Genomic DNA, 17,039 nt, shown 5'->3' with positions numbered 1-17,039 from the left:
ACTGTCTCATCGATGATTTTACGGCGATTTTATTTTTGATAATCCTTCCTGTCTATAATTGGCTTCAGATCAAACCGACAGCGCAGAGTCAATTTGTGATTTTGACAGACACGTGCGCGCCTTTTTCGTCCGTTCGAGGGACAGCCAGCATATTGTTCACGAGCGAGAGTGCGGTCTGAGGGGTGCGCTCTACCCCCTGAATCAATTAAATAGATATTAGCCGTGTCACTTGACGCGGCGAGAGCGAGAGACCGACCCTTACAACGAGCGCGTATAAACATCGCGCGTTTCCGCGTGTCAAATCGGATCTCGTGTTTACCCTCCCCCGAGGTGACTTCGACGGGGGGTTGCATAAAGTTATTAGTTATCCCTCGGCGCATCCCCCTTTCGTCTCGCGACATTTCCGCGTCCCGGGAACGCTCTAATTACGTCGCGCGAGTAGCGTATGATTTATCCCCCCGCCATATTTTTTTTCGCCCCCGAAACCCCTCTGGTATTTTCGCCTCGCAGTAGCGCGACGCCGACAAATCGTTTTCCGATTGTCGTTTTGAGTGCAGATTTATCGTCTGGATAGCCGAACGCGTTGCGATATTCTTGGAGTTATAATAATGTCTCGTTTGAGAGATTTATGTTTATGTAAAACTATTTTGTTCACGTAGTTAGAAGTAAAAGAATATGTACTAAGAGATATTAAGAAATCTATATATCTCAAATAAATAAATTGAATGTTTATGCATGAGCATTCGTTGTATACTGAAGCATGAATGTTCCTGGATTGGCATAAGTAAACCTCTTTTCTACATTTTGCGAATATTTGCCCTCTTCTTGGTAGAAAGAATCCCGAAACTTCTTTCTAAATTTATAGAGTCTATAACACATCGCTTTGACCGAGTCTTTTTAAAAACCTGAGAAAATTAATCTGTTACATATATAATTTATATTTATACCCTATATTTTAAAATAAAAGTTATAATTTATACATTTATATCTTCAAATTCTGATAGGGTTGACTGAACATTTCACAGCAGAACCGATTTTATAATTATTCGACGAAATCGTACGAACAAATATGACGAGTTCGAAGCGCGAAGAAAAGTATTATGCGTAAACGTAATATCATTCAAAATATTTGATAAAGGGAATCCGTATGGAACTGTAGGCGTAAGAGTAGAGAACGACGTGGATGTTTAATACAACCCTCTGCTGTAATATGAACTATATACATAACTGCAAGCTGACGCCCCGGATCGATGTTCCAGGCGTCGGCGCCGGTAAGCTCCAGCCCTTTCCGCCGTCATTTTCTGGAGCGACCGATATGATACGAGATACGATATATAAAATCAAACGCGAAATTAAATTTTATTCGCACATTTCGCAGAAGAGAAACGGGCCAGGTGGAAGTTCACGTCGAGAGAGAAATTAATTTCTGAAAATTCTAATTCCTCGAAGCCGGATTAGAAAAATCCACATTAAAATTAAATGAAATTCTTCACTCCGTTGTTTCTTATTCCCGCATTTTTATTGTAATTTTCACGAAGAGCGCCTTAAATATTTATTACAAAGTCGCTTCGGAACTGAGATTTCAGAAAGCCGCTATTTACCATCATTTTCCAGTTCTAGTTATATGACATTGTTTGCTCAAAATTTTGTTATTATTGTATTGTTGTTATGTATTATTACTTATTATTTACTCCCTACTCGAAGTTTAATTCATGGAACGTAAATTATCCATTTCTTACTCTTAGAAGTCGTCTCTGTCTATCTTATTAGTTTGAACCACTATAGTGGTTCATTTTTAATAATAAATAATAGGTCACAATATTGAATTACATATAGTATGAATATAAGGAAAAATGAAAAGAAATATGATTAAAATTGATATTGTGTCTGATCTTTGTTAAGAAACAATAATCTACGCTAAATCTTTCCCCGAAATTCCGTTCGCAGCACCCTGTACTACCCTACATCACGAAAATAGGGCGATTTCTAGCAAGTTCACGGGAATAAACGGGATAATCGGAGCGAGTCGCGTAAACGCCGTCCTTCGGATTTCGCACGTGTTCGTCCGATCCGATTTTGATGCGTCGCTAACAATGCACCCGACCCCGTTGCATCGTCGCCCACAACGGGGTCACGCCTATGAGCAAAATTATAGGATTTCGTCACGGATCTTTCCAGACTTTCCTGACGCTTATTACGTGGATTCGTCGCGGAAATCCCTCGAGCAGTTGCGATGAGAGGGTGATCTAACGCGAGAAACCGACGCACGTAGGAAAAAAATAGAAGTCAATTAATATCGCAACGCATAATATAAATTAATATTTAACGATAAATATGGTATACGTTAAGAAACAAGTATTCAGGTACAAATTAATGTTAAGTGTTATTAAACGTAATAATGGTTTAATGTTATATATTAGATAGATCTCTAAGAATCGATCTATTTTATTTTAACTGCGTTCAATCAGAATAATCCCGTAAACGTCGCATGCAATGCTCGCATGCAATAAGAGAAATCTCATTAGAATAGATATTGAATTATCAGTAAAAGATAGATGAGATGAAAATTCTCATTTTCAACTTTAAATCTTAACAAACGACAAAGTATACTATTAAACACATACTATATTTCAAAGTAGCAATTATAAAAATAAAAATAAAATAAAATGATTCGAGATGTAGAATAGAGTATAAAGCATATTTTTTGCGAACAGCTCCGTGACACAAAACTTTGTTACTCTTTATTTGTTGCTTTATATAATCTTAAATCCATTCTTTCACACACACATATATACTTAATCTTTACAAATCTAAATGCAAATTTTTTAACAATTTGTATTTTATCGTTAAATATTGATTAGTCAGTAATAATACATTGCAGTATTCATTTTGATCACGTCTTTTTTTATTTTTTTCCCTTTACTCGAAGTGTATATTAAATATTGTGATCCATTGAAAATATAGTGGCTCAAATTAATTATTTGTGTACGTAAGTGGAATTTTCAGAGTAAAGATCAAATTCGTTATTTGTGAGTTGGAAGTTTAAAGTACGATATTCTGCAGTTTATGAATTATTCGAAAATTTTTAGGTGACGAGTTTTAATATTTAGCTCGTAATGTACCATTTTATCAACATTGTCGACGTAAATTGAAATCAATCAATCAAGGTTTCATTAAGATAAGGAAACGAACTTTTTAACTTCTTTATATAATTCCTCTATCTACAGATTCTCGCGATATATTTTTTTCTGAAGAAAAGACTAATGAAGGAGACGAAAAATCCGGCCAACACATTGAATAAAACTAATTAGCTTGTTTATTACAAACTATAAATTTAACATAAGACCAATATAAAATCAATTTAATGCGCCGATGAAGGTGCGATAGAAATTTTTCTTTTCTTTTCCTCATTTATCACTCATTTCCTATAACGATAACATAACTCAAAAATTAAGATTTTTATCTTGTTTGCAAAAAAATGTTGAGAATTCAATATACTAAATTAAAGAGCTAATATATCTCTTTTTATTCTTCTAATCAATTATTACACCAAAATCACATTTAAAAATAATATTACAAAATTTTAATAAATTCAAAACATTCAAATTTATTTTCTGAAAAACTTAATTTTTTGAGTTACGTCATTGTTGCAATTTAACTATTCGTACACACGGTAGACTTCTTTATCTGGTATTGCGATACCGGTTTCGACATTTACCGAGATCCTCGTTAATCGGTGGTCCTGATTACATATTGATGAGAAAAAGGAAAAAAAAAACAAAAAATTGTTATTGTACATATTGGCCTTGCATTATATTTATAGTCCAAATAACGCATCCTTATTCGCCAGGCCAAAAAGCTCGATTTTAGCGTTGTTCAGTTCCTGTCCATCGCTTCCATCTTACAATCTTTCGGTCGATACCCGAGATCTGCTCTCGCGGCACCGGTAGGCCGCGTCGCGGTAAGCACCGCCCAACGGGGATACGAGGGGTACGAGGGGGCCCCCAATGTCGTGGCTGCGTCGCGGCGCACGCGTCTCGCGATGAGCGATCCGCGCGCATTCGGTGATCACGAAGGGGGCGGTTACCCCCGAAGGGGGGTGTCCACGAAATTTCCGAAAATGCACTATCGCGGTGGAGGGTTCTCAGAAGAACGGGACGCTTGGGCCCCGAAACGTCGCAGGACGTCGTCCGAGTGTCGTCGCGCGCGATCACCCCCTCTTTTTTTTAATTTTTTTCCATCCTCTGTAAGTGAGTGAGTCAAGCACGCTGGTGGTATCCGCTCGTCGCTGGACAGGAAGCGGGATATGAGCTACACCGAACCGCTGTGGGAGATCAATGGAAATCAAGCACCAGTGAGTTCCGCACGACACGATTCACGGTGTCACTAATTTATTAATTATAAAAAAACAGAAGAGAGGGAAGGCGATCGTTATTGGCATGTTTTCGCTGTCGATTTGTCTATAATTAAATTATAAATGAACCGAAAAATACTGCCTGTGATAATTGGAGCAGAGTGATTAACGCACATATCGCCAATAATCAAGTGAGATACAGGATCAGATTATTGCAATCCGATGTGATGCATTTTAATAATTAACAGTTAATTAAGCCGAAATTAAGAGTGACTTCGATCAAACTCCGATTATCTCAATCGGTGATTAATCTATCTAGCTAATACTGGAAGATTGGATTAATTCGATTAAAGTTAAATAAAGTTCATAAAGGTGTCTGGTATATTTCACGCGAATATCGCAAGGTGCAAGGATATTTAAAAAAATTTCCTGATTATATTCATAATTTAAAAGATTTATGATATTATAGTTATTATATTATAATAACATCTAAACAAATATATCTGAATTATTTTATGATTTAATAAATTTGTGATATAATTAGAAAATAAATTATAAGTCAATAAAATTATAATATTTATATTTTAAATGTAATTTTATTTCTAATTATGTATAATCTATTAGAAGCGCTGTAGATATCTTTCGGATTCTCGCGCGGCTTGCATTGCAACCGATTCTCTCAGACGAAATCTCATGTGTTCTTTGAAACCTGCATGTAACAGGTAATCGCGGCGGAGATGTCGCAGTACGTCGGCAGTGAAATCGCCAGCTACCCGATGTGGGACAGTTCCGTTTTGTACCAGGCACAGCCGCCTGCTCATCCGCACGTGAACGAGCACGGATTGTACAGGCAACCTTGCGCGTTGTTGCACCAAAGGTAATTCATTCCACGAAGCTGACGTGGAACTGTCCACAAGAGAGAGTCGAAAGGTAAAGGGATATTTAGAAGAAGATTTATTAATTCTTACATAAGTTTTGTTGTGGTTTTACTGTCATTCTCCTATCTCTTCACGAGCATCTATGCATTTAATGTCCAACGCTTAACAAGCTTTCGAATTTTGTTCTGAAAGAAGGATTTTGGTCTGGTGCAAAATTATTTCTGTACTACGTAGGAAAACGGCCACAACAAAATTTCTGCAAGAATTATTAATTTCTCTTTTTTACTTTCCAAGAATCTCTTTACCTTTTGACTTTCCTCTGCATATCCGGTTAGAATGGTATTATTTTTTGTCTGTTGAGCTTTCATAAATGCGCGTGAAAGGTCCTTAATACCGATTACTATATTGCAATCATATGATAAAATCCCGAGTAGAAATTTTATCAGGCAGCCTGATGTCAGACGAGGTTCAGACGATGTCCGAATGAGGTCCTCATTCGGACTTCGTCTGACATCAGGCATGCCTGATACAATTTCTACTCGGGATTGTGTATAAAATTCTGGAATTTTTAGTCGTTATACGTCGAACGGCCGTTCGCCAAATTTGCCGTCGTCGACGACGAAGAAACCAAGACGTCGAGTGGCGACAGTATCGCAGAGGAGAGCCGCGAATATCCGAGAGAGACGTAGGATGTTCAATTTGAATGAGGCTTTCGACAAACTCCGCAGGAAAGTAAGTACTTTTATTTTAACCCTTAGCCCGCATACGTTTTTTTGGCACCTTTACGCCGCCAACCTGGGTCGTTTTCGTCCTGACGTTTTTTTTTAGTGTTAAAGTGTTACAAAAAATATGAAAAAATTCATGGAGGTAATTCAAACCTTCAATTTGAAGTATCAATCATAAAATTATAAACAATTTAATTTTTTCACATAATTTCAGTGGCGTTCTCTCTACCCGTTTTCAAAAGTTACAACTACATTTGATTTTCGCCCGGACGAAAACGACCCAGGTATACGGGCTAAGGGTTAAAAATAAAATACTTAAGTCTACAAATTATCAAGACTTGTCTAATTATATATTTTAAATATTAACAAATTTTAGTTTGAATAAAATAGCTCATTTAAAGAGAAAATATAAAAAATTTTTTAAAACTAAATGTAAAAAATAGAAAATTAATTATTAAAATAAAATAATAATTTAATTATATAAATAATTTAATCGTAATAAGATTAAAATAATAGTAGTTGTAATAAAAAGTAAAGTTACCACAAGTAAAATTTATAAAAATTCAATTTTTGCTTAAAAATATATAATAGTATATAACATATTGATAATATAGATAAAATTTTATTAATTATACAAATTAATTATAATAAAAAAAGTGAGTTTTTCCTTCCCGTTTCTGATTCGTTAATCCAATCATTTCTCGTGTTCAGGTACCGACATTCGCCTACGAGAAACGGCTCTCAAGAATCGAAACATTGCGTCTAGCGATCACGTACATCGCCTTCATGGGTGAACTACTCGGTATCGAGCCAAGTAGTCCAAAACCGGAGTACATACCACGGGAGTACTATTTACCGAATTGAATCTCTTTCTCTCCTTTTGCACGATTAACGAGGCGCTCATGAACCTATGCAAGTCAATGTCTTATTAGCGAAAAACTTCTAGTCGGCGAAATCCAGTCTTCCATTATTGATTAGTATTATAGCGTTAAGTCTCGAAATGTAATTTAACACACGTTCGTATATAGCACATTCTTCCACAATATTATTCGATCCTTTTCGTCTTACTTACTACTCCATTAATTTTTTCGATACTATCACTATTCGACGTTGTTCAGAAATCACTATGTACGAAAGGAATGGAAAAATAGTATATTAAAATTCTAATGAATTTTTCGAGCATCCCTCGAAACATGATCTAGTATCGAAAGGATTAAATTCTCAATCAAACCTTTTCTCTTATTATGCAGACAATAATCTTGTAACGCTTTATTGTGTCAATTATTGCAAATCTCTTACGATTGAAGGGGATGATTGCAATATTAAGGGATAAAATTAAGCTCCATTGTCGTTTATTCTTCGTAAATACACGCTGTATGTTATAAGATGGCGTTGGACTGCAGCGAAATAAAAAAAGAAACATTTTACACAACTTTGATGTTGAGAACTTCAGTGTTGAGAAAGTTAATCGGCAAACGATGGGAATCTCATACATATCGAAATTGTAAAATTAAGAAATTATACTTTTCCGATACTTATTGATAAGAATATATTCATTGCGACCCGTACTTGCCTTTTTTAATATGCAATGCAACCCCATCTTACATCACTGCTATTTTTTATTTTAATAATATAATTGCTGAATGTATATATACTATTTGTCGCTGATTACCAAAACTGAGGAAATAAATAAGTGTCAAAATAAGTTAAAATGAAGATTTAAATGATAACATTATATCTGGCATTCTGCGAGAATTTGCGTTTGTACTTGGATCCTGAAAATTATCTGAAATTGCTTATCACCCTAAATTTTAAATCAGAAAACCATAAGATTTTGAAACTGTATACTTTTATATAAAAAAGAATTAATTTTTGTAAAATTGCACGGCAATATTGGATATATCTTTACACTATATTAAGGGATCTTTATGCGTCTAAAATATGTATATGTATAACGTGATTTTGTGCATTTAAAAATGCGTTCCAAAGTGCGTGAACAAATTCATTTAATGCAAGTGTTTATTATTTAATTGAATTCGGAATCGCGAGCATTCATTTTTCCATCCCTTATACGAGATTAAAGTTTACTTTAACGGCAATACGCGACTGAAGGGAACGAGCTGTACAAAGAGGAACTCTGCACGTGCATCGCTCGATAGCGGTGGAACCTGCGTCTAACGTTATCAGCATTTCGGAGGAACCTGCGCGAGATAACCCTTCGATTTACTTGACGTCGGCAAATATACCCTTTCTTATCAACCCTGCGTTGACAGAACGGTATAATCTCGCGAGATCAGAAGACCGACCGTGAGGACGATACTATAGGTCGTGATCGCGCTATAAGGGGATAAAGGATTGACCGGGAGGAACCGGTGGCCACCCAAGAAGGCGGTCTCCTTTCTCTCTGTGCCGAGCCGGCCGTTTAACAGGGCCCCCTTTGATCTTTTCTTTTTCCCCCCTTTTTGCCGATTATTTTTCTCTTTTCTTTCTCTTTTAAGATTGCCGCTGGAAGATCGCTCGCTCGCGAGAAAGGGAGAGAAGACAGAATGAAGACGCTCGAACGATGCGAGTGAGCTTGTTAGGCTGACGTCTCAATTTTAACGCTCTCGATCGGGAGTCGAGAAGTCGCGGGTATTCGAAGGGGAAGAAAGATACGGAAAAAGGGAGAAAGAAAGAGAGAGAGAGAGAGACACACAGAGATGCTGAGGGTGGGCCCCGCATGCGTGGCGGCGTTCGCATAAGCGCCAGAACGGGCCACACGCATTCACCTTTCGCATATGTATACGAGCGAATATGCACATGTATTTACACATGTATACGTACATGTATACACACATGGCGAGCGTTACGCATTCTAGATGCCACGTTCGGAATAAAGACAAGTCCCGAGAAGACAAGAAGATAAAGTACACGCAGAGGAGAGCGGGGAGCGGTAAAATAACGCGGGCTAAAAGGGCTCTCTGTCGTGTTGTGGGAGAGACAGGGGAGGGGGGGTGGGCGAGGGGCAGATGGAAACCCCGGAGGGGACGGAAGGGAGAAAGACAACGGCGGATGGCGTCGGGGGGTGAAACCCGCGGGGAAAAGAAGAAACGCGAAGATAGGAGCCTTGGCTCATAATAGGTGGAGAGGCCGGCGCCTCTCGTAGCATCACCACGTGGCATGCGGCCAACTACTGTCTCCTGATCAATATGCTTACGGCTACCTCGCCTCTCTTTCTATCCCTTTCCTCTCGCGTCTCCCTTTTGCGCCTCTCCGTCATGAGAGAGCGGCGGATCAGGCGTTTCGGTGACGCGATGCGATGCGATGCGATGCGATGCGTTATCCGGCGTGTCAAAGGTAACCCAGGAACCATGTCGCCGTTCTTCTTCCACGTGATCCCAATGCGCGATCGAAGGATCGACTTCCTATGCGACGTACGCGAGATCCAGGTTGACGCGATGCGTTCGTTGTATATATCGAATAAAATTGAAGAAATTACGTAAAGATAATCTTGATTAATAAGATAGTTATATCATCGTGTGGCTTTTTTCAATCTAAAAAGACATTTCCCAAATTCCTTTTTTAAAACTCAAATTGGTAATCTTGCTTATTACAATATTAGATAAATAACGAATATACCTATTCTTGTGGCCAATTTCGTAATTAATATAATTAATATCGCTGGAGCTATAATGAGTAGCTCTACAAATTCGATCTACTTTTTTTTTTTAAATCAAAGAGTGGAGAACCGTCGAAATTTCTGCATTGCGAAAAATATAGCTGCGAATAAATTTGGAGATCGTTCTCCATGTGTAGGTCGTCCGACATCAGTTTTTCTTCGCTCTCAGGCAATTACAATCTGCGACGTTACAAATATGTGCGAGCGATATCGTTTTTGCGAACAAAAGTGAAGATCTATGGCGATCCTTGCTCCCGAGGATTCCGAGATAAATATCTCGCGTGGGTGGGACAAATTGGTCATCCGTTTCTACTCGAGCGTTATCTTATCATCGGCGAAGTATTGCCCGTGATATACCGTTGGCGCCTAACAGGTGGTCTCCGTTCGCGCCGACCGGCCGCCTCTCTTGCGATCGGTCGACGCTGCTAATGACGCTGAGATCATTGCGATACTGCGCGAATCGTTCGCGGTACCACGCGTCAGTCACGTGGTGCTGACTGCTCCGAGTGATCTCTTCGTCTCTCTTTCTTTCCTTCTTTTCCTTCCTCCTCCTCTGCCTCTTTCACTCACTCTTTCAGTACCATCTTTTTAAAAACAGATGAAAATTCAAATAATATATATGCTACGCGACTAAACCGAACCCGCGTTCTCATTTCCTTTTCTTTTATCCTCCTGCTCTTAAATCATCATTCGACCCTGAAGGTATCGCACCCGCGCAATATTATCATCAAGGGCCGACCCTACATACTTATATGTGCGCACAGGATCTTTAAATATCCCAGCGATGGATCACGAAGAGCTATCGCGTTATAAGGGACCACCTATATAAAGTTACCGAGAAGTTTAGTCGGCCGTTGTAGTACCTATATCGTGGTGGGTGGGTGAACAGTATCTCGTTGGTCGTGCTCGACACCGCCGACGGTAGTGGGTGGTTGATAGTGGTGGTGGTGATAGTGATGGTGGTGGTAGTGGTGGTGGTGGCTACCGCTGGTTGCTGGTGCTGCTGCTGGCTGCTGCTACTGCTGCTGCTGTTCCTGATGCCGGCTCACAGCCGCTGGTTATGGTACGGCGGTGGTGGTGCCGGTATCGGTAGTGGTGGTAGTGGTGGTTGCCCCTCAGTGTCCGGCGCGCCTCCGACAAGCGTGCTTCGGTCGTTACGAGGATCCTATGAACTCGCTCCCGGCGTTCATCGCGGATGACATCGGCTGATTTCCTGCCGTCGTCGCGTAACAGAGAGACGGCCAGAGAGACGGACCAGGATAATAACGGCGAGTGGGCAAAGTGGAAAAAGCGGCAGGTGGCGGACGAGGAAGAGGAGGAGGAGGAGGAAGAGGAGAACACGTCGAGGAAGCCGGAGTCGGGACGGGATTACGATCGTGTACGTGGGATTACGCGGATTACCGTCGGCTCGGTCGGGTTGTCGCTGTCGCACGAGGAAGGATGCGATTAGCTTCGGCCACGCTACGGTGCTCGTCGTTGCTAACAGGGTACGCGGTGACAAATCTGCGCGGGTCATTCGCGCGGGTCAGGACGGGTCCGCGACGTTTGCCGCATGCGGCAGCCAGGCACCACGACGACGACGAGTCCTGCTAACCGACGAGCCGCAGGATCATACGCGCGCGGGAGGAGTGGACCACCGCGTGCGGGCACCCGAAGATATCCGGAGGGGGAACACGGGGGAACACCGTACTCGCGAGCGCGCGTGGGTCACTACGGGCGGAGCGTGCCCGTAGTCGGAGCATTGGCACACGGAGCCACGCCAGACTTTTAAATGGTGCATTATTATTCCGGGGATCTTAGTCGTAGTGAAGAGTTAGATATACATAGGAAGTGCCCGAGAAAGTCGAGAAGACCCTAGTCGATAGCGAGCGACGTCGCCGCTTCGTTCGTTCCGAGGAGCCGGCGTGACAGGGAGGAAGAAAGAAAGAGATAGAGATAGATAGATAGACAGAGAGAGAGAGAGAGAGAGAGAGAGAGAGAGAGAGAGAGAGAGAGAGAGAGAGAGAGAGAGAGAGAGAGAGAGAGAAAGCGAGGGAGAGAAAGGGGGAAAGATAAAGAGAGAAGGAGAGAGAGAGAGAAAGAGAGAGAGAAAGAGAGAGAGAAAAAGGGGTTAGAGTAGCGAAGTGAAGCGTGCACACACAGTCAAGTTCAACGACCCGCTCGGATTAGCTCGCGCGAACGAGCGGAAGGCCGGCTCAAGGACGGTGTTCAGGAGGAGTCCGGCGGAAAGGAAGACGCACGGAGGGAAAGAGAGCGTGAATAGCGCAAAATACATATACCTACAATTATATCTATTATATATATATCTATACAAACATACACACATATATATATATATATGTACGAACGAGAAAACGCGTTTATGGGTGAACGTGAGAACGCAGAAGCAAAGCGAGCGCGAATGGCCGAAACTACGAGCGGCGTCCACCGGTCGGTTACGGCGATCCATTGCTTGGGTGAGATCGATCTTGAGGCGCCGGCAATCGGTAGTTGGTGATGGGGGGTTTAGGCGAGGATGCCTTCTCCCTGTCTTCTCTGTCGTCATCATCACCGTCGTCGTCGTCACCGCTACGCGCCGTCATCCCCTACGCCGTCGAGTCGTCGTACCGTTCCGTCCCACGTCGTCCCGTCGTCCCCAGTGACCGCCATCGTCGTCGTCGTCGTCGTGGTCCCCGTAGTCCCACGGCACCACCGCAGGCAAGGAGCAAGCCCGTTATTAACGGCAAGCAGAGGAGGATCCTCACCGGCGCGAGAGACTTCCTGTTCTTCGGCGTCGGATGCGTCGGCGGTAACGGCGTCAGCGTCAGCGTCATCGTCGACGGGGAGCCTAACGACACCCGAGGAGGAAGGAAGCCTCTACGCGCATCAGGTAGGACACTCGGGGTACCGGTATCGGATCAAGAGCAGAAGGAAAGAAGGGAGCACCGAAGCAAGAGAAGGAGGAGGTGGAGGTGGTGGGGACGAACGAGGTGACTCGCCGTCGAGATGCACCAGGTGCCCTACGGACGCAGCGGCACCTCGAGCGAAGACCGAAACGATAGGATCTTCTGGGAGCGGGAGCAGCCCGAGTGCGTCAGGCGGGTGCTGCAACAGCAGCAGCCTAGATCCCGCGGTCGTGCCCGTGCCCGTGCCCGTGCCCGTGTTCGTGCCCGCGCTCGCGTTCGCGCTCGCGCCCGTGCCCGCGCTCGCGTACGCGCGCGCGCTCGAACGCGCCGATTGTCGACGACGGCGGCGACGACGACGACGAGGACGACGACGACGACGACGACGACGAGCGGAATCGTCGATTGGACAACAGCGACGACTACGACGACGACTACGACAAGGCAGCGATTACGGCGGCACGACGCCGGGCCCGACGTGGACCGCGTGGACTCGCTGCACTGTTTGGGCCCGGTGCGCACCGTCCACAGCAGCGCCCCGCCGTCGCTGCCGTCCAATTTACTGCTCATAGGACTGGCACTCTGTTGTCTGGCTCTGCCAGCGGTGCAGCCGCGTCTCAGCAACCACCATCAGACGTGTCCGGGTTGCCCGCATCAGCAGCCGCAACAGCAGCAGCATCACCATCATCATCACGTACACCACGAGGGCCCAGCGAGGGGCGGCCTCTTCAAGGACACTGTCGCGCCCAGCCCGGACGATCTTAGGCTGGAGGCGATCAAACATCAAATCCTGCAGAAACTCGGCTTGAGGACTCGCCCGGACGTTAACAGGACGTTGGCCACCGTGCCCCGGCACCTGGCCCTGGAGACCCTTTACCGGGCGGAGGCGCAAACGCCGCCGCGCTACTCTGACCGGTCAAGGGTCGACTACGAGAGTGAGTATTCGGGCGAGTTCCTCTACGGCGGCGACGAGTACTCGTATAGGAATCTCGATCAGGAGACCACCACCACGGAGGGTAACGCCAGGACCACCGCCAAGTCCTATCAGGGCTACGACGATGTTCAAGAGGAGCTGGACGACTTCTACGCGAGGACTTCGGAGATCATCACCTTCGCCGAACCCGGTGAGTCCGCTGATACTCCCCCCAAAAATCTTTAAGTGCTTATGCTCGCACTTAAAATAAATCGCATTATAATTTCCCTGTTCTCTGCATTTCGCCGCAAAAGTTTAGAAGATTGGTTTCATGGTTGTACGAGCGATATCAAGAGATTCAGTAATTCGACGATAAGTACATCGATATAATAAGCGTAACCGACACGTGACCGTGTCTGCTGTGTCTATATGTCATTGGTCTGACGTTTGATTTCCTTACTGAATACTCCGAGAGACGATCAAAGACGATTCAAGCAACGAGGGCCTAAAAATTACCTGTAAAACACTAAAACTATTAAATCAATGGTCCCAGTTTTTAAAACGTAATGAAATACAAAAGAAATCTAAGATGTTGAAATGTGTAATATCAAATATGTAATGTACAGTAAGGTGCCATCAATTCGATGGGTCATAGAATTCTGACTTTTTAATAATTTACTTTAATAATTATTAAAGATCCAACGGCCAATAAGCCAGAATTCGATAACCCATCGAATTAATGCACTTTACTGTACACGATTTTATTATAATGTGTCATTTATATAAATCCTTATTAATAATTCTTTATGCGCGTAATAAAATTGTATACATTACACATTTAAAAACATTACAATTTATATTAAAAAATTACACATTTCAATATCTTAGGTTTCTTTTGTATTTCATTACGTTTTCAGAATTGGGATTTCGGAATCGGAACCATTGGCTGCGTTCAGCAGAAAAAGTTGCTTTATAGCTGTTGTAAAATTCGTGAATTTGGTTGGTGTATACTCTTCGCTTCGATCAAAATTAAAAGCATACTAATCAGATTTACAAATTTTACAACAGTTGCAAAGCAGTTTTCTCTACGCAGCCATTGATTTAATAGTATCAACGTTTTACATATATAATTTTAAAAAATCTGCTACAAGAATCGGAGGTTAAAGCTTCTTGAAACCGATATCATTTGACAGGTTCGCACTTTGACGCTGTAGATACGCAGAAAAATGATTTCTTCGTTGTTACATTCGTGACAACAGAAGCGCAACAATTAACGCAAGATGCAGCATGGCAAATTGGATTCATCGTTGTTATACCGGTTTCTATTATCGACCTCACTTTCTCCTCGCATCCTCGACGCGAAGCACATGGTATTTCGCGAGAAAAATTTCCAAGAGAAACGTCGCGAGTGTTCCTGCACGGCGCCGATATCGAACAATCGAGAACGATCTAGAGAACGCGAGTGTCCTTGCCGCACGAATGCGATTTCTAACGCGACCGATCTCACACGTGTATAAAGCTCGTTTCTGAGAAAACGCTTTCTAACATGACCGCCGGCGCGAGGTGCCGGTGCTCGTGGGAATCCTTGAAAAAGTTGCAAAGATTTCTGCGAAGCGCGAAACGTCGACGTAAGTCGCGGCCGGGTCTTGCAACTTTGTCAACTTCGCTCGATAAGCGTCGCGGCAATCTCAATCAAAATATTCCGCCTACATATAAGAAAATTATTCCGCATCGGATAAAGGACGTTGCTGCACCTATAGACGCAGGCTATTGTACGTCATGTATGAATGCTGCAATTATTAATTAATCGCGAAACATCACGTGAAATCATTAAAATAATCAATAATGCAACGTTTAATAATTAATAATTAACAATCGCATATAACCATACCAATTTAAATTGAGTTGAAGCAAGTTTCTTTGCCTCTCGAGTTGATTGTCCTCTATTTCTCCAATGATTCAATACAATCTTTTTTTTTCTGATTTTAGTTGTTCAGTGTATGTTTACTTGCCATTGAGTCTTTAAAAAAATGAAGAATCATCGAGGATTATGACATTATTCAATTATGCAAGCAGTTCTATATTATTTTAGAATTTTAGACGTATGAATACGAAAAACGAAGCTAAATTCAACAATCGATAGTAATTCGGGGATGTACATACAGACGAATTGCAAAAAATCGAAGGCCAACGGCGATTTGATATTGCGCTTTCTTTTTGTCGTTTGACATCGCTAGGATGAAACTATTGGATTAAACTTATTAAACTATTGAATGAAACTATTGGATGCCAAATTGCACGAGGAGAACTCATTGATTTCCATGTCTGATTGGATGACCCGGTCACTGGATAGAAGCTTTTCCATAACGGCCATGGTACATAGGCTGCGTTCGCTTTGGACGCTTTCATACTGAAAGCATCGCTCCATCTTTTTTCAACATGTAATGAGCAATAAAGATAGACTGACGCTTTCAGCACGAAAGCGCCCAAAGCGAACGCAGCCATAGAAAAACTTAAGTGGTAATAAGACTTAAGCAAACTGACCAATTATAGTCAAGTATTCTCAGAAACTTAAGATAGCTATTGGTCAATTTGTTTACTGTTAAAATCTTACCGCTTAAGTTTTTCTATGTGCCATGGCCCTAACCCTTCCCCGTACGTCTCGATGCGCTATAATAACGACCACTTGACCGTATCGATATAAATCGAAAAATATAGCGACGGTTCATTCCGCTCATCGTCTAATGATCGCCTTTCAAATTAGTGTAACTTCTCGAGGATCATATTACTCACAATTGATACTCGACATGATTTTTCACGGCTCTTGTTATGGCAAGATATTATAGATGTAATTTTTTAAGATTATATTAATTAATAATGAACGTTTATTGCTTGCGATTTGTACACGCTACGTATAATTTGATCAGATTACTGTAAAGTCTCAAAGCAATTGAAAACCATTTTAGTATCTAGAAAAATAAGTTTAAATCTTATAGAAAATGAAGGATAATTCCTTTGAAAAATTTTGCAATTTTTAACATTAATCTCTGCGGAGTTAAAAATTTCCTTTTCTTAAATCTCTCTCTCGCGAATAAAGGTGTGTGTTAATTTTCGATTGTACATTCTGTGATACGTCAAACGTAGATCTGAACGAATACAACTTTTGTCTTGCTACCGTGAGACTTGTGAAAATGGAGCGTACAAATACCTCGGTGTATTAAATAACAAGTACGCGAATGGATTTGAAATGGCAAGTTGCAATAAGCTTAGCCTCCGATAACAGGGCGACTTCCACGAAACGCCAAACAACACGTCGCATGTTCAACACACAGCATGCTCGATGCATACGAATACAGTGTAATAACCTGTGGTGTGTGCAACGCGACTTCGGGGTTAATCCATCCGCGTGTATTGCATTACTTCTCCGGTAACGACATGTAGGGTAACGTTTTATTGCCATCTGATATGATGTAACGAACACGTTTATCCATTACACCCGCATAAATGATTCTAATTAACAATTGATCCCGACGGTTTTACGCGGCGCTTAATTCGCTCGGATTAACATCACCGGTGGAAATCGCGTCGAATAAAAAAAAAAACAAAGAAAGAAGTTCACAATAGTAAAT

The 17,039-nt window shown here is 42.1% G+C and overlaps 2 protein-coding genes across 2 annotated transcripts in view; both read left to right on the top strand.

The window, feature by feature from the left end:
- Positions 1–3,616: 3,616 nt before the first annotated feature.
- LOC139767707 (protein Fer3) lies at positions 3,617–7,662 on the top strand. Its single transcript, XM_071697271.1, has 4 exons — positions 3,617–4,354; positions 5,077–5,231; positions 5,805–5,964; positions 6,669–7,662. Exons 1-4 carry the CDS (start codon positions 4,307–4,309, stop codon positions 6,819–6,821), a joined length of 516 nt encoding a protein of 171 aa, XP_071553372.1. The 5' UTR covers positions 3,617–4,306; the 3' UTR covers positions 6,822–7,662.
- A 2,994-nt stretch (positions 7,663–10,656) lies between these two features.
- Positions 10,657–17,039, top strand: part of Actbeta (inhibin subunit beta) — a 33,685-nt gene continuing 27,302 nt past the window's right edge. Inside the window, 3 exon segments of the mRNA XM_071697291.1 lie at positions 10,657–12,903; positions 12,905–12,956; positions 12,958–13,621. Coding sequence (XP_071553392.1) covers positions 12,131–12,903; positions 12,905–12,956; positions 12,958–13,621 — 1,489 coding nt within the window. The 5' untranslated portion in view covers positions 10,657–12,130.

This window comes from Temnothorax nylanderi, unplaced genomic scaffold (genome assembly GCF_030848795.1).
Source record: "Temnothorax nylanderi isolate EJ_2023f unplaced genomic scaffold, tnyl_v1.0 TNYL_tig0011_pilon, whole genome shotgun sequence".
NCBI classification, from domain to species: Eukaryota; Metazoa; Arthropoda; class Insecta; order Hymenoptera; family Formicidae; genus Temnothorax; species Temnothorax nylanderi.
This window is presented reverse-complemented; position numbering and strand designations above follow the sequence as displayed.

What these genes read in the sequence shown, in the direction of transcription:
- LOC139767707 (XM_071697271.1), top strand. Translation starts at nt 4,307, where the DNA reads ATGAGCTACACCGAACCGCTGTGGGAGATCAATGGAAATCAAGCACCA. An exon ending in TGCGCGTTGTTGCACCAAAG is followed by an intron (nt 5,232 to 5,804) that starts GTAATTCATTCC and finishes TGGAATTTTTAG; the next exon opens with TCGTTATACGTCGAACGGCC. An exon ending in TCGACAAACTCCGCAGGAAA is followed by an intron (nt 5,965 to 6,668) that starts GTAAGTACTTTT and finishes TCTCGTGTTCAG; the next exon opens with GTACCGACATTCGCCTACGA.